The 25,442-nt window shown below is 38.9% G+C and overlaps 2 protein-coding genes across 5 annotated transcripts in view; one reads left to right on the forward strand and one right to left on the reverse strand.

The window, feature by feature from the left end:
• The window catches only part of ccdc146 (coiled-coil domain containing 146), a 48,633-nt gene extending 30,991 nt beyond the window's left edge, over positions 1–17,642 (forward strand). For 3 of the 4 annotated variants that reach the window (XM_042402862.1, XM_042402863.1, XM_042402864.1), the window contains exons 15-24: positions 217–381; positions 676–751; positions 1,195–1,343; positions 1,446–1,674; positions 10,925–11,035; positions 11,195–11,332; positions 11,944–12,069; positions 14,097–14,219; positions 15,780–15,860; positions 16,195–17,642. In XM_042402862.1, the coding sequence (XP_042258796.1) occupies positions 217–381; positions 676–751; positions 1,195–1,343; positions 1,446–1,674; positions 10,925–11,035; positions 11,195–11,332; positions 11,944–12,069; positions 14,097–14,219; positions 15,780–15,860; positions 16,195–16,395 (1,399 nt within the window). In that variant the 3' untranslated portion in view covers positions 16,396–17,642. The remainder of the gene's footprint in view (positions 1–216; positions 382–675; positions 752–1,194; positions 1,344–1,445; positions 1,675–10,924; positions 11,036–11,194; positions 11,333–11,943; positions 12,070–14,096; positions 14,220–15,779; positions 15,861–16,194) is intronic. The other variant, XM_042402865.1, reaches the window with a different exon arrangement.
• A 1,841-nt stretch (positions 17,643–19,483) lies between these two features.
• Positions 19,484–25,442, reverse strand: part of LOC121890670 (gamma-secretase activating protein) — a 38,181-nt gene continuing 32,222 nt past the window's right edge. Inside the window, exons 29-32 of the mRNA XM_042403150.1 lie at positions 24,676–24,737; positions 22,582–22,686; positions 21,758–21,854; positions 19,484–21,546 (exon numbers count right to left, since the gene is read on the reverse strand). Coding sequence (XP_042259084.1) covers positions 21,446–21,546; positions 21,758–21,854; positions 22,582–22,686; positions 24,676–24,737 — 365 coding nt within the window. The 3' untranslated portion in view covers positions 19,484–21,445. The remainder of the gene's footprint in view (positions 21,547–21,757; positions 21,855–22,581; positions 22,687–24,675; positions 24,738–25,442) is intronic.

Consider the following 25,442-nt stretch of genomic DNA (forward strand, 5'->3'; position numbering starts at 1 on the left):
AATTGCAATATGAAAAAAAATATCTCATATTTAGCTAGCATTGTTAACAACTCTAATGTATTACATGAATGATAATAATTTGAATAAACTCTTGGTGACACATTTTCTAAAACAAATGTAAACAATGTAGAAAAGAAAGCTGCTCTGACTGCAACCAGACTTTGTAATGAGCACCAAGTTTGTTTATGCTAATCAGTGTGTTTCTTTTTCCTTCAGAATATTACAGTATTGTAAACTGTGCGACATGATCATGGAAGAAAAAAATAAGTATGTCAAGCTCAAGCAGATCTCCTCGCACACGGTCACAGAGTTGATGGAGCAGGTTAAGGTCCTTGAAAACGAGACAGAGATCCAACGCAGCATAGTCATCAACAAGGACAGGTGTGTGTGCATGTGTGCAGTGGGGAGAAGGTTGAGTGTATGACATGTTAGTACAATGAAATAATACATCCTGATGCCAAAAAGAAGACATAGACATCTGTAGAACAAAATACTTTTAAGAGAATTGCAACAAATGCTGCCTTTGTGAAGTTGATGATGCTCAGTTTTTCAAATAACTTCATACTTTTTCTCAACCAGTGCGTTTGTTAGTACGTATCAGTGGTGCCAAATCAGCATTCCTGTCAGTATATTTCTCTTCTAGCAGTTTCTTCTTTGTGTGTGTGCCCATTCCAGATCACTCACAAAGGCTCGTATGAAGATCTCCAACAGCTGCAAAACAAGGGACAAACTACACAACGACATGTCCAAGGTCCATCTCGTCTGCTATAAGCTAACACATTTACGTTAACAGTTTACAAAAAAACCAGTATGTTACAGAGAAAGCCTCAGGGGTCCAAATTTTAACAGAGAAACTTGTTTAAGCTGGTTCGAGTGAGCAAAAAAGTTTCTATCTGGGTACTTAAATGTTGTTTTTGAGGCCTTGTATTTATCGTTGTGTGTTTCATAACACGACAAGCCACACACAGTTCACCACAGTTTGTGAACTCTTGTGTTGTCTCTTGTAAAAGTCACATCTTAGGGCTAAAGCCATTTAAAAGAATAAACATATGCCTTAAGGCTTAAGTGGTTGGTTTGAATGGTTTGGTTGGTTTAAATACATGTTTGTGCATCTATATTTAACTGTTTTTCATCCAACATATCCCTACATCATTCATTTGTGTCTTCTTATAAGTCTAAAAACATATCTCGTAGGCTGCTTGGAAGCACCGTCAGATCAGTCAGGAGTATGAAGACAACAAATTGGAGTTGATGAAGCTCACACAAATGAACAACATGCAGGAGCAGGCACTTCTGGAAATAAACAAGAATCACGAGACGGCCATACAGCGTCGCAATTCCCTGTATGTTCCTAATTTGAAGCTTACATAATGTTGCCTTAGTTCAAGTTAACTATTAATGTCAAATAATGTGTATATGCGCCTTGCCGTGTGTGTCACTTACAGTGGCATTCAGCTCCTGGAACACGAGGAAGTGTTATTCAACTACCATGAGAGGGTGAACATCCAGGAGGCAGCAATCACGAAGGGTAACATGACGCTGGAGACCCTGGAGAAGGAGATGAAAGACTTACAGTTGGCCATTAGCGAGGAGAGGAGACAGATAGACCTGAAGAAGAAGGAAGTGCCCATCAAGAAAAAGCTGGAGGCAGAGATCGCCATGCTGCAGATAGAGGTGGGGGAAAAAATATGCATATAAACCAGGACACTTGGCAGTCTGTAGTTCAACCAAACTTGCAGAACTGCATACTGATTTGTTAGCTGTAGGTGGAAAAATTGGTGTGTATTCATGAGAGTGATTTCCTTAAAACTGTGGATTTCATGGAAATCATTCGTACTGTTTTGTAAACACTGATGACAGTGCCTGAGTAACTCCCAAGACCCACGTCTACTTCTTGTTTCTTCCCCTTATTTCTTCCAAAGAAGAAACTCTTTCTTTTTCAAAGTTGATTAATATCTGCTGTGAATAGAGTCTACTGTATAGTTACTGAAGATTACTGCGTAGGTGTTTTAGGGCCTGCATCAGGTATATTCTAGTACTGAATGAGCATTGCAGACAGAAGCTCGTTTTGTAGGCTTCTGTGTTACCTCTACAGTTCCCCTCAAATAGCTTTGCTGATATAGCAACTCATTTATGGAGAATTTGCCTCCAGTATGCTGCTGCGCACATTTCCCCAACGTCCAATCACAGTGTGACCACAACTACATCAGGGTGTAACTCGCCTCATCAGATTCAAAACGCTATCTGGAATCAGTTAGACCTGTCAATTAGCGCTTCCTGGTGTGATCACACGATAAAAAGTTGCACTCAGGAGACAGGATTAACCACAGGCTTTGTGTACACAAGCTAAGCAAAGTTTTCCTTGGAATCCTCTGGCAGTTTTTGTGTTTATGTGTGTGTTTGTATGCATGTCCATAAACCAGTTTATCCAACAGTGCTGCAGGCCATTGTCCAGCAATGTGTGTGTGTGTGTGTGTTCCTCTACCTCCTCATGTGATCATGTGATGTCAGTAGTGGAGAGTCCTTGTAGGATCGTGTGAAGCGTGTAACAACACAGACAGAAAGATTCACATAGATCACCACAAATGAGCAGACGTCTCTTTTGAAATACTTGAGACTAGACTTTCTTGAATAGACTCATTATTTATATTATACTTGGCTCTTACACTTAATTTCAGCAACAAGTGTGTATTTTGACCTTCCTCTGTGTGATTTTACTTGTGCATTTCAAAAAAAAGTCTCTTAACCCTAAGACAAAGTTTTTAGAAAAACAACATTGCAAAAATCGTACTCTGCTGTCTTTGATCACTTATCAAAAGTGGTCATTTCAAACCTGGTTTTCAGAGCTGATCCTTTCACTGCTGAGGTGAACCAACTGTTGTTGAACACTCTCAGAAGTTCGAACAGACAGAAGCAGCGAGTTCGCTAACTAAACTCCGAAGACAGACGTGCACAAAGAAGATGAAGATCTAAACCAAGAGAGACAAACCCAAACAACCAGACACCGCTGCGAGTTTCACAGAGACAGACGTAGACACACATGAATAAATAAAATGAAAACACAAACATATTCAAGCAACTTTGCAATGCATATTGACAGACACGTAGAAGGAGAGAGATTTGAGCGACACCTAATACACACACACACACACACACACACACACGCATACACACAGTTTCCCTGCCAGCGGCTGCGTGGTGGGATTGGGTGTGTTTCTGCTGAGGATCAGAGTGACTGGTTTCGAGTTGCTGCTGGACCAGACTCCTCTCATCTGAGCCTTGTGCTCTTTTGGATGAACGCAGTGTTGGAACAGACTTCATCATGTGATGCTTTCGGAAGAAAAAAAAAAGCACCCCTTTCCCCTTTTTTCCTCCATCTGTTTACTCCTTCTGCTGTTTATCATTTTGCTACAGTGGGCCTCTGTGTTGCTTTCGAATTCATTTCACTTTTATTTTCTATTGTTTTCTCTCATTATCATCATAAATTCCTTCCCTCTTGGACTCTTCACCCCACGCACCCCGCCTTTGCCTGACCGCACTTCCTCCCATTATTCTCTTGAGCTACTCTTAAGGTTTTTGTTTAATTGGAAGTAACTCTATCTGATCATCCTCCCTTCCCCCTTCCACATTTTTTTCCCAGTTTATCTCCATTTCCCTCTTCCCCTTTCTGTCTGACCTTGCATTTGGCTGTACATGCAGCCTTTAAATTCATAAATTCCTTTTTCCTGTCCTTCCTTCCTCCTGTTTTTAGCATGGCTTTAGGGATGGCAATGTCAGCCTTATGGTCAGTCCACCACATTTGTCAGGACTGTAATATCTCAGCAACTATTGGATGGGCTGCCAACCTTTGTAGAGACGTTCATGGTCACAGAAGATGAATTCTACTGACTTTGTTGACCCTTTTTCCTTGAGCTTCACCATGAGGTTGACGTTTGTGATTTTGAGTGAAAAGTCTTGTAATAACTTAGGTGATTATTAACTTTTCATGTAGCATCATCATCAGGTAAAGTTACGTGTAGATATATTGTTTGTTGTTTAATTGTGTTGTCTAGTAGTTATTGGAATGTCTGTTGATATTTGATGTGGAAACAATCCTACATTTTCCTGTGGATAATTGGTTTCTGCCGTCTTTCTTGTTTCTAGAGTGGGTGCTCACTGCTTGTCATGTGTTTGATTACCTCACCAGGTGCAATGCTAATTACCTTGAGGGGACTCACCTGTCTGTCTGCTACTTAAAAGGCAGCTACACTGCATGACTGTAACACTGATGATGGCTGGACAGCCGAAAATGTTTTGTCTTCTGTGACTAAAGGCATCTCTTGTCATTGAGAGCAATCCTCCTCTGTCAGCAGCATCATCATCAGACCAAACTTTTAATTTGTCCAATACTTTGGTTTATGACAGAATACCTGCAAAATTAATGACAGGCCATCAGCTTCAGGTGTACTTTTTGTTTAGTGCTAATTAGCAAAAACCAAGATGGTGACGAAGTTAAACATTAAACCTTCTAAACATCAGTAAGTAAATATACTGATGTTAGCCTTAAGCTCAAAGCTGTGTTCAAGTACAGCCTCACAGAGCTGCTAGCGTGGCTGTAGACTCTTACTGTTGTTTGGATGCACATGCAACTTCTGGAACTTTCTAACAACCAACACTTACATCCCTGATTGGTGCAACAACCCATCTGTCTGTTCATCCACCCAGTCATTCCGTATATTCTCCTTCCTGTGTAAATAGCAAATCATCTTCTAAATCGCCGTTTTCCCTCATACAGCCGTATAGCTCCCCTGGGTGCAAAAAGTGAAACACAGGGGTCTCTCCTCTTGCAGGAGGCTTGCCAGCCCAATTCATTCTCTTTGCAAATTCATCCTCTGAGCGAATTCAATTTCCATGCAACTGCTTTGCTGTCAATTTATCATATATATTGTATATTTGTATTCATCTGTGACCAGTTTATCTGTTCATTGCAGACGGACCCCCCCACCCCCTCCATTTGATGGGGAATTTTTGACAAAGATAGATCGGACCATCTGTGAGACTATTGAAGTTCAATATACTCTGAGGCTTTCATTTGCTCTGAGGAATTTTAATTGCCGCAAAATAAACAGAGGTTGTTGTTGGATTCAGGATTTACAACTTGTTTGAGTTGCTGGCACATTGACATCTCAAACACATACAGGCGCGTACACATGAGCACAGACACTGACATCAGTGCAGCGTTTGTGAAGTTGTGATAATACCCTCGCAGCAACAACTGAATATTGTTCAACAGTCCTCTAATGACTAGCTACACTTGTATACTTACCCACATGCATGCAAAATATCACAAACATACAGACAGTGAGATATTTACAGAACACAAACAGAACGATGGAGTGAGATTCATGACAGGATGGAGATGATAACACACTGTATCGTCCCTATGGTAGTGAGTCATATTGTTTGTCTGTCCCTCTCTTAAATCTTTGTCCAACCTGTCTAGAACTTATTACCATGGGGAAACCCTCTGTGAATTGTGTCTTCTGAAAGACAGTGTGTGTGTGTGTGTGTGTGAATGTGTGGAAGTGTATGTGAATTGTACTGTACGTGAGAGACTAAAGGCAGACTGGTAGAGAGCAAGCAAGAAAATAAAACAAACAGAAACAGAAAGGATGATAATACTGTGACATGCTGTAATTTCAATTGTGTGGTGTGTGTGTGTGTGTGTGAAACTTCACGCTACAATTCTTAAATTCGTAATTCATTAACTCACCTCTTAAATCTGACCTCTCTTAAAACACTGTCTTTTTTTGCTGGACTGACTAGAAATTAGGTTTGCTCAAAGTTTGAGATCACACAGCAGATCTCAAATGGAAAACTTCTTTTTTTTTACCATATTTAAAGCACAAAAACCTTAAATAGAAAGATGACATTGTGACAGACATATTTTACCACGACCAACTAAAAGACGAGGCCTGCTTTGGCATTTCTTCATTAGTTGCCCGCTTTATAATTGATTTTAGGATCTTACTGATTACTTTTACCATCCTTTTATTGAGGTCCTGAATATCGTCTTGTTAATTCAAAATTTCTATTTATAACAGTATTCCCAATTAGCTTTGCATTCCTAATTTTTTGCACTGTCCACCTTAACTGCTAATACATTATGGGAACAGTAACTCCAAATCATATCCAATTACTGATTATGTCTAAGGTTACGCGTGGCCTCAGTTATCTTTCTTTTAATGTCTTATGAGACTCTGTGTAGCCTGAGCTTCTCTGCATGCAGAAGCCTTAATTTATAACCATTCCCGTCTCCCAGGAAGAGACTGAAAGGGAGGGAAATGGTTGTCAGGAGCTTGAAGGCTGTTAAATGATTTGAGAATCACCATCATCTTTTAAATCTCCTCTAGAAACATACCTACATAAGATCTTTTATACCCTTAAACTTGTGATCATTTTGTGCCCCAGTTGCCTTATCTGACATTGTGTTTGCAATGTCTGTATTTATTTATTCAATGTTTTTATTCATTATAATTGTTGTATTTATGATTTGACTTTGTTCGATTTTATGAGGTTGTGAATTAGTTGAAAATCCGCCTCACTGCTGGTATTGCTGTCACTTGAAGGAAAACCAACAGCTGACATGGTTTTTCTCTGGAACGGATCAATTTGACAACAGTGTGAATCTGTTTACTAATATTACATGTGTGTTTTTTAATATTGTGTGCTGTTAAATTCTAATTTAGAAGACAACTTATAAATGCACATTTCCAAATCAAATTAAAATTTATTCCTCATTTGGGGCTTCTGGAAGCTTAAGTTCAGCTCATTTGTTCACATGTTCTGGTAATTTAACCTCACATAACCTTATTATGATTATGATTTTACTGCTGTTTTACTTTACTGACCTTTCTGCTTTACTGATCTGTCCCTTTGTCTTTTGTCATGTGAGGCACTTTGTAACCTAATTTGGCATGTGGTATATAAATAAGGTCATTATTTTTTTATTATTATACTGTTAATCACGCAGTGTGCCATCCATTATGTGGCTTTTTAAGCCATCATGTCAACTGCTAACTGAGCTGAAATAATGTAAATTAGATGCAAATTGTATTCTGCGTGGAAGCTGTCATATGTACAATGCTTTACAGCATTCATGAGCCAAGAAAGAAGCTATTCTTTGTGACTGTCAGATGAAGAAAACAGAGGCAGGCAGGCAGGCAGGCAGAACAGAGACACTGACACAGAGACAGATGAATACAAAGAGAAAGACAAACATCAGCGCATACGAACAACAGAGAGAGGACGGGTATAAAAATGTTAAGAGCAAGGGCACAACAGAGGAAAAAAAAAAAAAAGATTGATTGAAGAGTGGCAAGAGGAGAAGGAGAGTGACAGAGACGCGCTGTACCACATCCATCATGCAGTGTTTAAATGGCTTAGAGTGGTTATGTATGAGGGTGGAACACAGATCAATCAGACTCAGAAGTGAGGACTGGGCACACACTCCTCTCAGTCGGGCATTCGCAGAGTCTGACGTCTGCAAAGTTCATCTTCATTTAAAGCGTTGAAATTAATCAAAACATCTTTATGGCCAGTGACAGGTTTCTTGACGCTGATGTTTTTTTCTTTTTCCAACCATTACATAATACACTTTAATACACTTTCATAAGAACAGGTAAACAAAATTAATTTTTCTAAGCAATCAATACATGTATCCTTGATGTTTACTTTGACTTGTGTAAAGTTATTACCAGAAAGAGGGCATTTATTTATAGTGCAATTAATTTTTCTGTCATGACAAAGAGGTTTACATTTTTCTACCAACTCACAATATCAGCTCTTGTTTAATTTGTGTAATATCTGTGTGGGCGGGTACTAAAAATAGTTTACTAAAAAAACTACAGTTACAGCAGCCACACAGGCGTTTAACCAGCAGGAGGGCCGACATGTTGACTGTTGCTTCATCCACATGTCATTTGATGTTACCCTGTGACTGACTGTTACTCTGTGTTGTGATCCGAATCACAGAGTACTGAAGGAGAGACAGCTGTAATGCTAGCTTGACACGTCCCCCCCCCCCCAGTGTTTTGTGGTGTCACCATGATCACACATGATCCTTTACAGTTCCATGCCCTCATTCGTATGTTCAAAAAATAAACAGAATCATTTTTCCGGCTTCGTCGCTTGATTTTGACTTTGAAACGATCCTAATCGTGCATTCGACTGCTCGCGCCGGGCTTTTGTTGTCAGTTATGTTCTCTGTGAAAACTGCAGATAACACTGGTCTGTTGCAATTCCTGTTTTTCAGCATTTCTTGTCTCCAATTCAGTCTTTCTTGTCTGCTTTCACATCCTATCGCTCCCTCCTTTTCTCACGCTGGTCCTCATGCTGTCTTTTCTGCTTTGCTTTGCTCTTTCTCACTGTATCTTCCTCGTCTCAGTCTTTTATCATTCTCTCTGAATGCATCTCCGCTCTCATCTCTGTCTCTGCTTTTCAATCCATCAGCTGCTTTTACTGTATTTTCTGCCTCTCAAGTTTTTTTTTTTCTACTTGAGTATCTGTAACTTTACCCTTACAAACACCTCCATTCATCACATGACAGGCTTACTATTAAGTTAAAGCCGAAATCATATGACGGTGAGGGAGAAGCAGCTCTATTTAAGGGGCTGAACCCCTTTTTAAAGTCTGTTTTAACCAGGCTTGCTGCCTGTTTGCATGAGCGAGGCTTCATTAATCTTGTCTGTGAAGGGAAGGGGGAAATGGGAATCATCACTTTGTTCCACGCTGTCACACTTTCACATTAGATACCAACACGTAAACATACACAGGTGCATGTACGTACACACGTATGCGCTACATGGTTGGATGGAGAAAAGCTGCTGTTTCATAAACGAGGTCATGTCAGGTCACACCCTGTTTTTCTCCTCAGTTCATCCTCACTCCTGTCTTTACTCTTTGCTGGCTATCCAATCACTTCTTCTTCACTTTCTACTTGTCTCCTGCTCCGATCTCCTCAGGCATCTATTAATATTTTCTCCTGTGGTCTCTTTTTTTCACTTTTTTCTTTCTTCTGTCATTTGATCTGTGTTTTTTTTCCCTCCTTTCTATTTTCTGCTTACATCTTTTTTTATGATCCCTGTCATGGCTCCTTGATCATCTCAGCTACATATATTTTTATATATAGACTACTTTTATTTTGTTGTGAAGGGTCCGTTGGGTATTTGCATTAACTTCCCTGTCGTAGCTACAGTATCATTTCCATCTGCAGTCTCTTTTCAGGTGTCTTTGTAAATCTACATGAAATACTATTTATTATAATGATCTGTATTTTGCATAATGATTTGCATTTTCATCTTGACTGACCTGGTCAGTAAAAGTGAAGCTGTCTCATTTAGGGCTGCAAATAACAATTATTATCAGTTAATCAGTTGCTTATTTCTTCAATTGGCTGATTAATTGTTTATTCTATAAAATGTCAGTGGAGCAGTTTGAAAATTCCCAGTGTGTACAGCTTTTTTGTGGATAAACAGTCCAAAAAAAAAGAGATTCACTTAAATCAGTGTCCTGCATATTTTAGATGTTTTCCTCTTCCAACACACCTGATTCAAATGATCAGCTCGTCATCAAGCTCTGCAGAAGCCTGATAACGACGCATTCATTTGAATCAGGTGTGCTGAGAGTGAATATTAAACTTACACTCACAGGGTGGCCAGAAACACAACTCCAAAATGAACGCTCATGTTATATCAACTTAAAAATGTTAGTATGTCAATGTTGTGTTTAGCTGTTTCTGTTGCCCCTAAGTGGCAAAAAATAAGTGAATGTACTGTGAACACACAGTTTCCATGAATCTTCCCTAAGGGTCTTTTAAGGGTGGGAAAAATAACTTTATTCCACACAGTCCCTCAGTATCACATGAATATTTCACATCAGCTAACCTTACATTAGCTGTACCGTAAGTTACCCTCTCTGTAAGACTTTTTATTTCTTCACAATTGTATCAAATGCAGTCATACAGGATTCCCCTAAAATTCAGCCTGAAGTAGTTGTTTGGGATTTCAAGAATTAAAACTAAAGTTCTGTGCTTTGAACCATCAATCTTCTGTCATTCATCTAATTAATTAATCAACTAATCATTTCAGCACTAGATGTTTGTACGTGGCCTCTATTTCTTCTGTTCTTTAAGGCAGCAAGGCAGCCTGCGTAGTTAAAAGAACTCATAGCATTACCAAATCTCACAACAGCCAATGTACTTCAATGAAGTATCCTATCAAAAACTCCTTTAGAATAAGAATGTCAGCTTACGGCATGAATCTAAAATGCCTTCGCTCTCCCCTCACTTAATTTTAATGTCTTCTCTTATCCTCCACCCCGCCTTTTGTCTCTCTCCGCTCTTTTAACTCAACGCCTTTGTGCTTTCCTTACCTCACATTTTATTTCTGCTGTCTTGCGAGATGACAGAAAATTAAAAGAATAAAAACCCCAGTCCCTTGGAGGGATCCTGTGGTGTGTTTTTTTTTTTTTTTTAAATTTTGGTTTCTCTTATCACATTCTACCACTTACTTGTCACCTAGCGGGAAGTGGCTCCTATATAGGCACTACATTTAGCTTAGACATGTCTCAGGTTGGGTTTTTTTTTAAATCCCCAGAGCAGTAAGTAACTTGAATGCCTGGAGGAAAAGACACTGGAAACACAGGCGGTTTTTGCTTTTATGCTTTAATGTTTGTTTACATATTCATTTAAGTGAAGAGTGCTGTCCTGTGGGAAATAACTTGTATTATTTTCATTATGAGACATCGATGACAGTGACTTGAATACAGTCTGGCCTGTATCTACAGTATAAATGTCTATATTATATAACTGAATACTTTATCTGCACTATTTTTTCCTTGTTTTTGTGTTAATCCATCTCATACTCGTACTCTTTGTGTCTCTCAGTTGTCAGAAGCCAGAGATCAGAGTCTAGAGGGTCTAAATCGAACAGCTGATTACAAAGAGCTAAAAGGCACAGACCCTTCAACTGTGGAACTGGTGAAGAAGATCGAGCAGGTACACTGTAACATTACAACGTGTTAATGTTTGCTTGTGTGTGCAAATGTAGCAACATACATGTTGTCTGTTTAATGAATTTAGATCCTCTTTTTGTCATTTTTAAGCAAATATCGCAACAGTTTTGTGGTGAAAATGTGTGTGTCCCTATGCGTGTAGCTGGAGATGAATCTAGCAGAGCGTGAGAGACAGTGCCTGGAAAAAGAACTCCTCATGGACCAGGTGACCCGGCTCTCGAAGCCGCTCAGAGAGCAGGCAGACAACTGCCAACAGGACCGACTGTCACTGGCAAAGAAGGTAGATAAGAAGATCCACTTACAGTACACACAGACAGAGATAAGGCTCAGCACACAAGCGCACACACATCAGACAATACGGACACAAACACAAGCTTCCACACAAAAGAATACACACTCAGACTAACTAACATATACAAAGGCAATTGTATCATTTTTCTCTCCATTTACAATCACACTAGTGTCTCTTCTTCTGTTTTTCCCTCTATAAACACACTGACACGTCGGTTGCAGAGCATGTGCGCTCCATGTGAGGAGCCCCGCAGAGTGGGCATGAAGGAGTTCACTGACCATTATAAATGTGTCTCACTCTCACTTGCTGTCTATCTTCTTCTCTCCTGGGCTGTCTTTATTTGTCTCATAAGTTGTAAATAGTGTCAGATGTGTGCAAAGAGCTACAGTGATTGAATTGCATTGTAGAGTGTAGCAGAGGTTTTTATCAAATCATATTGAATCATCAGCTTCACAAGATGTATGTTAGTTGCATCACAATGTGTTTGTTTTTTTCCAGATCAGTGTGAGAAGTTGAGATTTACCTAATCTGTATGTGTATGTGTGTGTGTGTGTGTGTGTGTGTGTGTGTGTGTGTGTGTGTGTGTCGTCTGCCTCCAGCTGAATGAGCTCCGAGCTCATATAATTGACACCAGTCACCGTATGATGGCTGTCTCAGCGGAACTGTCGATGAAGCAAGCTGCTGCTTTGTCTCTCCAGCAAGAGATCAAAGAGAAAGAGCTCCAGGTCAGAGGTGGTCCCAGTCGCTCATGCCTTCACAGCACATACCGCGCACAACAATGTGACTCTGGAGTCCAACCTGCGATTTCGGTTGCACATTCTGCCCTCAGCCTCCCCACTGTCTTTCCCATTATTCCTGTCACTGTTCACTGACCGCGATCGAAGAGTGAAAAGTGTCTTCGAAATCATTTCTCACTATGTCCCATTTTTTGCCTCAAACTCATTTATTTAGCTTATTTGCAGAGTAAAACAAATCAAGAGGTAAACACAGGGGACCAAAATAACATTCAGCCATTTATTTTCATAAATAATAGAGGAAATGAAAGCATCAGGGAAACACAGTTATATTAAGCAATTATGTTAAGCATTCACAGGCACCACTGGTCCTGCTATTAGAAGTTAGCAGACTTTTCTGAAACAGATTGTCCCTATGCAGTTATATTGTTTGTTTACTAGAACTGAAAAATAGCTGTGGCAGCTAGCAGTTAGCCTGTTATGAACTGCAGTATATCCATAGCAACCAAGAGGAGTTCCATTGCTGTTCTTTGTACCAGAAGTATCACCTGTTGAAAAGTTTAAATACTGGCTAACTAACTTCACTGTTCATGTGTTCAAAGGACTTTTAAAGACTTTTAATTTGCATCAACAGTAAGTAAGTAAGTTAACATCTTTCAGATGGTGGTTTTACGTAGTCTTAACTTCCTGTTCAAATTAAAATGTCACATCTAGTTGTGTAGCATTCTTCTGTTGATGTTTAAAGCTAAATACTGTATTTATATTTTATACTTTTGCCTATATGTGAGCTAAATCCATCTCTGCATAGCTATGCTCTTACTATATAAGGTATTTACCTTTTAATACATACATCTGTTACTTTTTATTTCCTATCTCCTATCTGTAGACAAGACAACTAGTCAAGCTAGCTAACTCCTGGGAGTAATGTTTGGCTCTTTAGCTGATTAATGTTCCACTATGTTCACCAGCCAGTTGCTATATTTGTGTGCTGTTTTGGTGCTGGGCAAGTAGTGGATAACTTACAGTGGGATTATCAGAGCTTTTTCACCAAAAACAGCTACCTGCTCCAGCTGGAAACAACACTGTTGAGAGCTGTGAGAGTGAACCAAAACAGTAAAGTTGCAGGCCGGAAAAACCAAAACAATGAGCTGAAAGACGCTAAAAATTTCTGTAGAGCTGAGAGGATGATTACCTTCTGTGGGTTCATCACCATGGCCGACATTTCACATTATGCATAGTCATTCATCCATCGTTAATCTAAAAGTATTGATTTGTGCAGCTTTAAGGTAACATTATTTTTATTCATTTAATATTGTCAGTCATATCTTGCATAACTGCACTGAGAAAAAACAGTTCACAACACCATCTTCAATTTAACTAACAGAAACATATATGTTTATTTACTTTGTAAAAATTATATATTTTGATAGCTTCACGCTTTTTCAGTATTAAGTCCTCCCAATTCTAACACCAGTCTGCCCAACACCAGTCAATTCAACTTTGCAAGCATCACATCCAAACATACATTTCCATTCAGATATGAAGTGACAATGCTTAATCAATCATATTACATGTTTTTCATTGAAATCTTTGATGGTTAACAACTCATGTATAGAATAGAATATTCAAGCTCAATGGTTTTGGGATCTAAGAGAAAAATGACAGACATCAGCTAAACCATCATTTAAGCGATACACTTTGAATTCAGAGACTGATTTGAACAGCTTTTTGGCTCAATAAAAACTACAAGTTCTGAAAATGAGCAGATACCCCACATGCGTTCAGAATGTTTCAAGATATGTGTGTTAATAACCTGAAGAGCCCCTGCAGCTGATGTATGCCTGCAGCAAGACTTAGAAGTAGAAAACGCAGGGGCATAACTTTGCCCAAGTTCTGACACTAATACGACCATCTGTTTTCGGGCGCAGTTTGAATTGAATCAGGCCAAGAGAGTGCGAAGTGGACCGAGTGATAGGAATGCAAAGTGAATGTTTCTCGCGCTGCCCCTGTGTTTCCAGATGGACAGGTGCCAGCAGCGGTTGGAGCAGGACCTGCCACTTTACCCTGATATAGAGGAGGAATGGAGGAGGATGCTCCGGGACAAGAAGAGGAGACAAAGGGACAAAGAGGAGAGAGAGAGGGTAAAGAAATACAGACATACACAAAGATCACTGGTCAGGAACTGATTAAAGCACTGAAGGGCAAGAAAAGAAGAAGGAGTGACAAAGAAAAGAAGCGGAGCGGGGGGACATGACACGAGGCCGAAATCGATTAATATTCGGAGGCACAAAAGGGCTGCTGTATACCTGAACGTGCACAGGCTGAGACAGTAGTGAATAGAAATCCTCCACACACACACAGGCTAGGCAGGAAATAGAGTAGTTTTGTCAAAATGCACAAACACAGGACAAGAAGGGCAGACAGGAGTCGAGCCCGTTTACACAAGAAAGGGATCAGTTGTGTCTAAAACCAGTCCAGCTGCCTGCAGCTTGTTGTTGTACCCAGTTTATTCCTGTTAAGAGCCCCAAAACACACCATAATACTCTACATGCACAATGCCAAACAAAAAATAGGAGGAAACTTGCACAATCAGAAGTTACATTTGGAGTCATTGTTAATCATCCGTTTTAAGCTTTTTCCATAAAATGTACTGTATTTGTTTTTGTGAATTTGATAATAGAGATATGTTCTTTCCTGTTTATTTATTGGCAGTTCTTGCATTTTTTTTTTCTTTTGCATTCAAAGCCATTATTCATTGTTTTGTGTGCACCCCTTAGATCACATGCCAGGGTATAAACTACTGTTCATATGCATGAGAAAATCGCCATCTCTTTGAAGTCTCTGTGAGATTTAGGCACAGTTCATTTGCATGCCGTTGTGAGGTGAAAGTCAAAGGCGTGACTGTAGTGTCACGAGGACGTGTGCACGCTGGAAGAGGTTGTTTTTTTTTCTCTCAGCGGGAGTCCGCCATGGTTACAAATTGATCCATCAGCCGTACTGAGTTCAAATCAATTTTGCCAGTCACTGTCCGTATTCTACAGGCTATATTTTAGTTTTATTAGAGGAATTTTTCTGGATTTTTTTCCAGCCATAAATAAACTGTATTCAATTATTTAGCAGCTATAGCTCAGGTCATAGAAAGGGACAGATATTAAAGGAACAGTCCGACATCTTTGGAAATACACTTATTCACTCCCTTGCCAAGTTTTAGATGAGAAGACCGATACCACTCTCATGCCTTGTTTGCCAAACATGAGGCAAGAGCCAGGAGGTGATTAGGGTTAGCTCAGCATATTGGAAGCAGGGGGAAACGGCTAGCCTGGGTCTCTGCAAAGTTCAACATCTCTAAAACTTAGTAATCAACATATTGTTTGTTTAATCCATAACAGAAATATAAAAACAACATTTGCCTGGTAGTTGCCTGGCAACCACAACGAGACAACTCCTAGACGACGTAACTCCAAGTGTTCTTGAGCAAATAACTGACGTCCAAATCGCTCTTGATACTGTGTGTGTGTAGGCGAAATGTAAGTCGAGGAAAAGTCTTTCAAACGAATGTTACGTAAATTAGCTTATGTTACAAAAGGTAAAATAATTACTACAGAGAGAAATACGTGTACCTAGTCACCTTTGGAATATAAATAGTGGCACTTGCATTATCAATTGAATTTTAAACAACACCTCTATGTTCACCGTCTTAGAAACGTCTTAGGAGGAAAAACACTGAACATCATGTCAGCGAGTCGTCTTTGTGTCATAAGCTGCATCAGATGGATTCACAGGTGCAGTTTATTGTCTATAATCCTGCACATCACATCCTACAGAGAATCACTACTATCAATGATCTCTCTAATGTGTGTTTTCAAGTACTGTAGATAAAAAAATCCCCAGTCAGCCTTGTGATTCTGAGCTCATGAATTCTCAATTGTTCACGCTGCCCTATTTGTCTTGAGATATAAAAAAATAAATAACTAAAATTAATTATTCCATTTACATGATTAAACTTTGGGAAAATTAAATTTTAACTATTGAGTCCAAGGTCATACATTATTATATATTACATTAAATATTAAACCTGCTGCTTGGTGTGTGTGTGTGTGTGCTTATGTGCTGCAGCTGGCTGAAGAAAACGAGTGGAACCAGTTGCCTAACGGAGAGTACACCACAGCTGAAATCCGTCCCAACGCGTACATCCCCCAGTCCGACCAGCTCCCCCTGCCCAAACCCTACGGAGCCCAGGCCCCCTTCAAACCCTCCCAGCCAGGAGCCAACATGAGACATTTCCGCAAACCGACGCTCAAACCTTTAGAGATATAAAGAGCAATATGCATACATTCAGATTAAGACCACTGTAAATTCATGAACTTGTGGGTGTTAGTATGGATTTATTTTTGTAATCCACACAGTTCACATCAGTGTCCTTCAGGAACATTTCATCTCCACTTGAGGAATCAAATAAAAATTTAAAAGCAAATGCGCATTTCAATTTTAAAAAATATTTTCCAGTGCATTTTCACTGACTTGGCTCTTTCCTATCAAACAACTATTGATCTATCTGCTCCTTCCTCCAACTTCTCTCTGCTTCTCGTGTTTGTTTCCTCACTGTCTAGCTTACCACTGCTGTTTTGTCACATGTGTGTGTGTGTGTGTGTACTCCTGAACTGCATCTGGTTGTAATCTTGTTTCCTGTTTTCTTTTTTCTTTTTTTTAATTTACTGGAAAGAGCTTGTTTACACTCTGCTTGCAGCAACACCAAATACTGTAGAGGAGTGGAAGGGAAAACAAGAGAGCACACAGGAAAGATGGAATTTGTAAGTGTGTGTTGTTACATCATGTCCACCAATAAAACATTTTGTTTATTTCTGTACCCAGCAACATATCATGACCGTTTAACTGCTTTTCTTAGATAAATCCATTTCTCGGGGACACTGGAATATTTTTACATACTCTGCCTTGTTGCCATTTTAACCCTCACGCTTCTAATGTCGCTGTTGATGAATAAATTGGATTGGGTTTAAGCTCTAAGCTAGGTTAAGAGTGTCTGCTTAACGCCTGAAATGATAAATGTAAATATAGAGGGGAAGATGAGGCAATGAAAGAGCATAGAAAATGACAAAGAGAGAAGAGAATTTAAATGAGGAGGAACGAGAGATAGATGGCAGTCGGAAAAGACGGCAGAGGAGAGTCAAAGGAAAATATGGAGCTCTAAATGAGGTGGAGAGTTCAGAGTTGGTTACTTGTGACAAAAAAACAAAGTCACATGCTTTCAAAGCTTCTGGAGCTCCATCTGCTGATCTAGCTTGATATCAAAACAGTTTTCTCGTCAGTAGGCGTGTTCTGCTGCTCGTAAGCGTGTGTGGGTTTGCATACCAAGTTTATGTGGGGACCATTACTGTGTACAGCATGATTCCCAATTACCTCATCTACTTCTGCAGTATAGCCAGGGAGTACATGGAAAGATTTTGGAGTAGCTCGAATAATTTGAAAGCATAGACGTCATGATTTGATACAAAAATATATCCACGTTGTATTCAGGAGAAAAATAAACATCCATAATAAAATTACATATTGGTGTCATAGTGAATTTATTGTCACAGCACTACACAGAAAACACCTCCCACTAGCCTGAATTGGTTGTAATGGATGAATTATGAATAATACATCTGTAGTTGTAATAACAAATTACTGTAAAGCCACATGTTGCCACAGAAAGTGTATGAAAACTAGTTAGCAAGCTAACAGAGGTCGAATTTGTTAGCTAAAAGTAATAGATCATTTAAATAGTTAAAGGATAGAGTAATTTATAAACATGAAATAATGAGCTAAAGTAAATGGCTAAACAGCTAAAAGCAATGGATAAATGGTTGGGCTAATCAGCCTACCTAACATTGATGGATAAAAAACTGAAATAGCTCAAAGTAATGGATAAACAGTTGAAATAATTAGCTATAGACATACCTAAAAGTTTTAGATAGATAAGTAGTTAGCTATGAGTAAGGATAAATGGTTGAAATAATTAGCTAAAAGTTGGACAATAGATGACAATTCTCTGGCTCATTTACAGTTCTTTTTTCTGTTAACAAGCATTGTCCCTGTCAACAGATGAAAATATAGCTAATGGATAGACATAATTACCTAAAAGTTTTAGATAAATAATTATCTAAAAGTAAGGATAAATGGTTGAAATAATTAGCTTAATGTTGCCTCTTCAGCATCTCGCCAGGGACAATAGATGGAAATTAGCCTTTTAGGCTAACTCTGGCTCATTTAATTCAATTTTTTCTGTTGATTAATGAGCATTGTCCCTGTCAAATAAATAAAAATAATAAATATATAAAAAATAAGTAATTAATAAACAGTTTAACAAAATAGTTAATGGATAGACATAATTACCTAAAGGTTATTGATAAATATCGGTAGTCAGCTAAGTAAGGATAAAAGATTGAAATATTTTGCTAAAAGGAAAAGATGAGGGTACCAAGTGGTAGAAGTAGATACTCAAACTTGACCACACCGACCTAAAGGTTGACAGTTCAACTGTATGTAAGAAATTATTTGAACAAATGTTACTTATGAACTTTAAAATCAATTGAAATTAATACATTTGGAACATGATGGTGTTGATGAAGGGGTACTTGAACTAACAATAGGGATGTTGGGGTACGGACAACCGAACCACTGGTGTACACCGCGTCAAGCTTAGTTTGTGATACATGCTGTGTGAGTCAACTTCTTAAAAGGTTCAAAAAGGCAGCAGGTTGAGTTTATCTGATTCTGAGCCAACCCTGCCTACCCATGTGGTGATGTGTGTGTGTGTGATCATCAATTGCAGGCTGATGCTGAGAGCTGTCAGATTAATTTAGCCCCTCACTGTTTGTGCTTTATTAGTCGGCTGCATAACACTGTCTGCATAACAGAGTGTGGAGGAGGCAATCAAATGGTGAATGAACAATTTGTTCACATTTTAAAGAAGCATACCCAGAATAGAAATAATGTGAGCTGATTCCACCCAGGTGGTGGTCAAGGTTTTGAAAAGATTTTGGCATTCATGTAGATAATCCAAAATAAGCATGTATGTGAGCGTGATGGGTGTGTTCCTTCGCTAAATGTGACTCAGCGTGTGATGACTGATGCTGACATTATTTCCTGATTTCTGTGGAACTCTGCTGAGTCTGTCCAAAACACTCTCTTCCACCTCTGCACTAGTTTTTCTATTTGAATGTGAGTTGAGATCATTTCTAAAGTTTTCTCCAAGTTCCACATTGCAATTGCCTCTCAACAAAAAGATTCAAGGAAATTCATTGGAAACCGAGTTAGCCAAGGCCTTAAGTGTTACCACAAAACTTGTCAGTGCACCATGTTCTTCAAAAGTATGACAGTAGGAAAGAAAAGTACAGTAATCTTCAAAAAAAAATCTCTTTATTTACAATTCATCATACAAAACTCTTTATGTAAACATAAGAAACGAGTGATTAAGAAATCCCTTTATTTAGAGGAATGTTTTACTTCTCAAATCATATGACATGACATGTAAATATGTAGTATTTAGTCTTAGATGGGGCATAGGGTGCCAACATTCAGACACTATAAGAAGGATTATGAACAAATACTGCACACACACACACACCCCACTGTAACTTCACCACTTACAGTAAAAGCTCCGTCATGATTGAGGGCACACGGCCACCTTATTTAAACCAGACATTTGAGTGTGTGTGTGTGTTTGTGTGCAGACAGCTAAGCAATGTTGGCGTCTTTTCTTTTTGTTTTTTTATTTCAGTTCACATTATTAACCCTGCACTGTCTCGTTTGGTTTCATGCTTTTTACAGCATTTTGTAGATTGATTTTTGCTATATAAACAAAGTCAACTGCCTTTTTCATTATTTATAACCTAAATTATAAGTAGGGTTAGTAATGGAACATGAATACCTTTTTGATACTAACTAAAATGTGTCAGCAGCACAGAGTATTGACAGCTGTCAAGGACCAAAACCTGGTATTATTATCAGGCAATGCATTTTGTTCTTTGAGTAGCTAGTTTCTGTTTAAAGTGAGCCTGTATAACTTTTACTGAACAGCTGCCACAACCACAGGTGACAATTACAGGGTAATGGTAAATGCTAAAATGCTAAAACATAATGTAACACTAGCAAAAGTAGAGAAGAGTGGGCTCAGTAATGCCATTATAGACGAAAAACCCCTGAGTGTGTTGAATCAAGCGAGAATGTGTTTTATTGCTTATGAATTCCACTTTTTATGTATAAGAGTAAGAATATTTATTCTTTATAAAGTTTAGTCTCAGTTTAAATCAGAATCTTAAACAAACTTCATACAACATTTAACATTTGAGAACTTTGGCTAAAACATTTCAAACGTTTCAAAGTCAGGTATTGTTTGTGCTTTACTGAAACTCAGCTAACATATGTGATTTTCCCTCATACGAATGTCAACATGACATCTTCATAATGATAAATTGCAGTCAGTTTTGCTTAATCCACATCGAAAATATGTCAAATCTTGAAAATCCGTCTACCTCATCTGCCACTCATCACATAATCTCATATATATTTGGTACGAAGTATTAATCAGCGTATCTGTTCATTTGTATATTCAGTTTACAAAAGCTAAATATCCGGCTGTAATTTAGCACTTTAAAAGTGCCAGTTAGTCCCGCTGAGTTATCCCTAAGCCCCTTTAAAAAGTCAAAATCAGATTTAATGCACAGCAGCCACCGAGCAACTGAATCAAGCTACTGTGTCTGCAAAGCTTTTGTCAGCATGTAATCAAGTTGATGGGGTGCAGCAATACAGGAAGCACAGGAGGATAAACAAGTGCGTTTTGATTTATAAATACCGTTTGCAGTATAAAACACCTATGTTCATAAATTGTATAGGAGAGAATGTGGAGAAGTTGCGGAGACATGGGAGAGAATTGTTGCTGCTACAGAAATCGAGTTAATATAAATAGCTGCAGTGAATAGCTACAGTTATTGATTTTCAATAAAAAAAACAACTTAAAAGCATGTTTCCTTAAATTGAAGATCTGTGTTCCCTATTGTATTAAAGTTTTGGTAGTTTATAAACGGTCTGAAGCGGGGTGTTCCTCACCGCCTTTCCTTTTTGGGTGTCTCCATCCATCTATCCCTTCATCCTACCCTAATTTGTCAGCAAACAGTGAAAGCTTGTTTATGAGCGCCTTGCCTTTCAATCTTTCCATTCATCTTTCACTCCTCGCCCTCCGTCATCCACCCATCTGTTACTTGTCCTCAAGGCCCAGTCAATGACTGCTCTCTCAAACACATTTTCCCCCTCATCTGTTTCTCCCCTTCAATCCATCCATCCTCTCTCCACCTTTCCTCCCGATTCTTCATTTTTCCTCAAAGCCCAGCAGGATAAGTGTCTGTTTCAGAGCCGTCTCCTCCACAAACCTGGCGTCCACGTTCTCCTGCTCCTCGAACGGGTTCAAGGCTGGAACACAGGAAGAGGAGTTAGACGGAGATATGCGGCATCTTTTTAAAGGATATAACACCAGAAACATCAACAGACACACTTCCTTCCGAGACTGCTGCATTTTGACCAAGCACCCACGCAAAACGTGCACAGAATACACACATTCTGTCTTAATCCTCCAAAGGCCTCTGTATCTAAACCAGGCAGGATATATACAGACACGCGTTACCTTGTTCCTCGATATCAGAGAGCATTTTCGCCAGGTAGGTAAGAGGCAGAAACTCTGGTCTGAAGCCTGGCTTGTCTCTGCTGGTGAATGCAAAGCCCTGAGGAGCAAGGGAAAAACAAAAACACAATTCTGCAGGTTTTTTTCCGGGATACACTCAGTCGAGACAAATCTGCAGCAAAATCCAGAAACTAGTCACCTTAACTCACTTGTCTCCTCTTACAGATAAAGTTGGCCTGCAATTAAACTTTCAGGCAGCCTGCCCTTCCTGTCACCGCACAAAATGCCACTGGCTCTCCACGCCAGTCTGCTACCCAATTAACTGACTGAAAGCAGCCAATAGCATAATGAAGCGGATAGATGTTATGTTAGCTGGGGTCACTGTTTTAACATGTTTAATCAAAAAGGACAAGTAAGACAAGGACAAGGAAGAAATATAATGATTTCTGGAGTTGTTATGGCCGTGACTATTATTTTTATTGTTGATTAATGTTTCTGTTGTCATCATTTAGTCTATATGAGAAAACATTGCAATTCTCCAGAGCCCAAGATGACACCTTGAAAAGCACTACATCCTCATATTCTTGCTTCAAAAATGACTTATTGATCAATTAACTCATCATTTAAATTCTAAAAATTTCTGAAATGTCTTATTTTGGAGGATTTTCATGTGTGTCTGGGTGATTCCCCACATAATGGGGTTATTCAGCCACATTGTTTGCTTTTCCTGTAGTGTTTCACGTGTCTGTGTGTGTGTGTGTGTGTGTGTGTGTGTGTGTGTGTGTGTGTGTGTGTGTATGAGAAAGAGAAAATATGTACCATCTTACCTTGTTTTTGTTGCGTTTCTCAAGCAAAGTCTTAACATAATCTCTGGAGATCGAAGCTGAACTGACAGGATGATCCCACATATGGTAGATCCTCTGCTCCATAGGCTTCTCACACACACACACACACACACACACACACAAAAACACAAGAGATTACATTTTGGGAATGCAGCTCATGTTGTCTTAAAGCATTATCCCTGGAGCATGTGAACATCTGTCCCTCTCTATTGTGCCAATTGGAACTCCAACCCATTATTGAGGAGTTGACTGCTAATGAGGGATTCCAGGGAGGTCGTATCCTGTCAGTGTTGCGAAATACACACCGCGGTTATAACAAACACTTACTCAAACAGATTCGACAGGCGTGACCAACAGTAAGAAAAAAAGCAGCTTTTTCCTTAAGTCTGTCTTGCTCTAAACATACTGCCAAATTGACACAGAGCTGCTGGTTTACTGCAAAGATTATTCTTGTATCAAAGGTGAGAAGAAACAAATGGAGCCAGCAACTCACAGAGGAATTTAACTTTTGTACCTCAGCTCATTAATACACATCTTTTCACACTGCATCATCAGGGCTAATATAACTCTGCCTGAGTGTTTCTTTAGGTGTCAGCGTCACAGTTGAGTTGTTCAAGAGCAACAGCTGTTTTAATTAATGATGGTTACTGACAGTGGGAATCTTATATGTAATTATATGACGATATACATTGTGATATGGTTCTTTTTTTCTGGAAGTTAAATAAAGAGGCCATTCATAATTGTGATATTCTATCAACATGTAACAATATAATATGTGTTTCTATAAGAAACACTTTCAAAATCGCTTGACAAAAAAGCTTAGAGATTAGGGCCGCAACTAATGATCATTTTCTTTATCAATTAATCTGTTGAATATTCTTTCCATTATTCGATTAGTCGTGAAAAATGCCCTTTATAAATTCAATCTTCAAATGTCTTGTTTTTTCCAAAGACATTCAGTTTATCATCACAGAAGACAAAGAAAACCATAAAATCATCACATTTGAAGAGCTGGAAGCAGCAAATGTTTGGAATTTTTGCTTAATAAACAACTTTTTGACTATCAAAACAGTTGCAGATTAATTTTCTGACCATGAGATGTGAATGAACTTTCCAAAAAGTAAACAGGCCTTGTGATTAGAATTGTTTTGTCATAACTGCTATTTCCAAGGTCAAGAATAAACCTTCAGAGCTCAACTTTATAATAATGTGTGCAGTGAATATGATGTGCTAGAACATTCAAATAAGCTAAAAAAAACACATTTCAATACCTCAACTGTAACATGGACTAAAAGACCTGGAACAAGCAGGAAAACATTTATGATGTATATCGATATTACAATAACCAAATCCATTGCTGTGGTTCAGAAAACTGACAAAACTACTGTGAACTTTTGCAGAAATGTGATGAAAACTTATCATGGGACGATGAAGTATGAATCTCCTACAGTGGGCCAACATCTCCTGTTTTCAAATTCTTGTGTGTGTGTGTACCTGCTAAATCTCTCCTGCCTGCCAAACTCACCCAACAAAGGTCTGACGGGCAGGAAACAGAACAGAGACACTAAACACTCAACATTCCTCTGATCACAATGCGGACGGAACACACACACACACTCATCAGCCGGTTACACAAGTGCTTTGTGATTGGCTTGAGGGGGGCTTGAGGGAGATGAGACCTAAAATAACTTCGAACTCTTAATTGGACTAGAATGGGAAGTTTCGGGCGAGAACCATTCGAGAGAAGATCAAAACTTCCCCCTCACTAATAGATGGGATTATAATAGCCTTGTGCATTGTTTTTACTCCTCATAACATCCAGGTTGAAAAATTCACTCCAGTCGAGCACTGGTGCATTTCAGCTCAGTCCTCCGAGTTTGTCCACACTGCATGTCATTATCTGGATGGCTGATCTTGTGCGAAGAGTTAAAAAAAAAAAAATTGGATTAATTACATTGGATAGAAAAGGTTGAATGCTTTTCTTTTTCCTTTAATCATTTCCTCTTAGACAAAATCTAAACTACTCCCAACCCTGCATGAAAAAACTTGTTAGGACACACACACACACAGAAGTACCTCAGGGAGCCTCTTGAGTATGCTGAACTTCAGTTTCTCGTTGGCATCACTGTTGTCCAAATCTATACGCAGAGAAAAGAGAGGAGACATGGTGCTAATTACTCTTCTGACCAAAAGTAACATCATTTGGGACATACCTTCTCTCTGTAAAATACTTGGAAAGGAAAGATCAATAAAAAGTCAGTAGTTGCATTTTCTGAAAACACTCCTTGAAAAATACAATCAGCAAAATCCCAGATTGCTTACTGGTCAGCAGAGAAAGGTTATGTTTGTAGTGGGCAGTTCCTAGGTGTTAAGAGTGACCTATAACTGCTATTAGCAAATGCTGCTGCAAATGAGATAATTATCTTGATGGATTTGCATGAATTAAAAGAAGCATTAGAGTAATATTTCACTTGGACAGTGTATTGGCGCACAAAGCTTCATGATCAACCATGCAAAGAGGACTATGAGTCAGCACATGTTTCTTGTCTTTACGTTAAAGTCCAACTGAAAACATCATTTAATTATCACTCTTTGCAATCAAAAATAATGTTTTTTCAATGTATTCCAATGTAAGTTCTGGAAAAATATCAGAAATGCTCCTTTTTGTCTCAGCTGCATGAGGGTCGTGACATTCAGTAATTGACATTAGCTGGCAGGCTAGCGGTGTTTCACCATACAGAAGAGAGACAAAGTAAACAAACTGCTGTAGCTACAAGTCATGAACAGACAGTGTGTCGCTAAAAAGGATTCTGAGGAGCAATGATCAAACCAGCATCTAACGG

Source organism: Thunnus maccoyii, chromosome 23 (assembly GCF_910596095.1).
Source record: "Thunnus maccoyii chromosome 23, fThuMac1.1, whole genome shotgun sequence".
Taxonomy (NCBI): Eukaryota; Metazoa; Chordata; class Actinopteri; order Scombriformes; family Scombridae; genus Thunnus; species Thunnus maccoyii.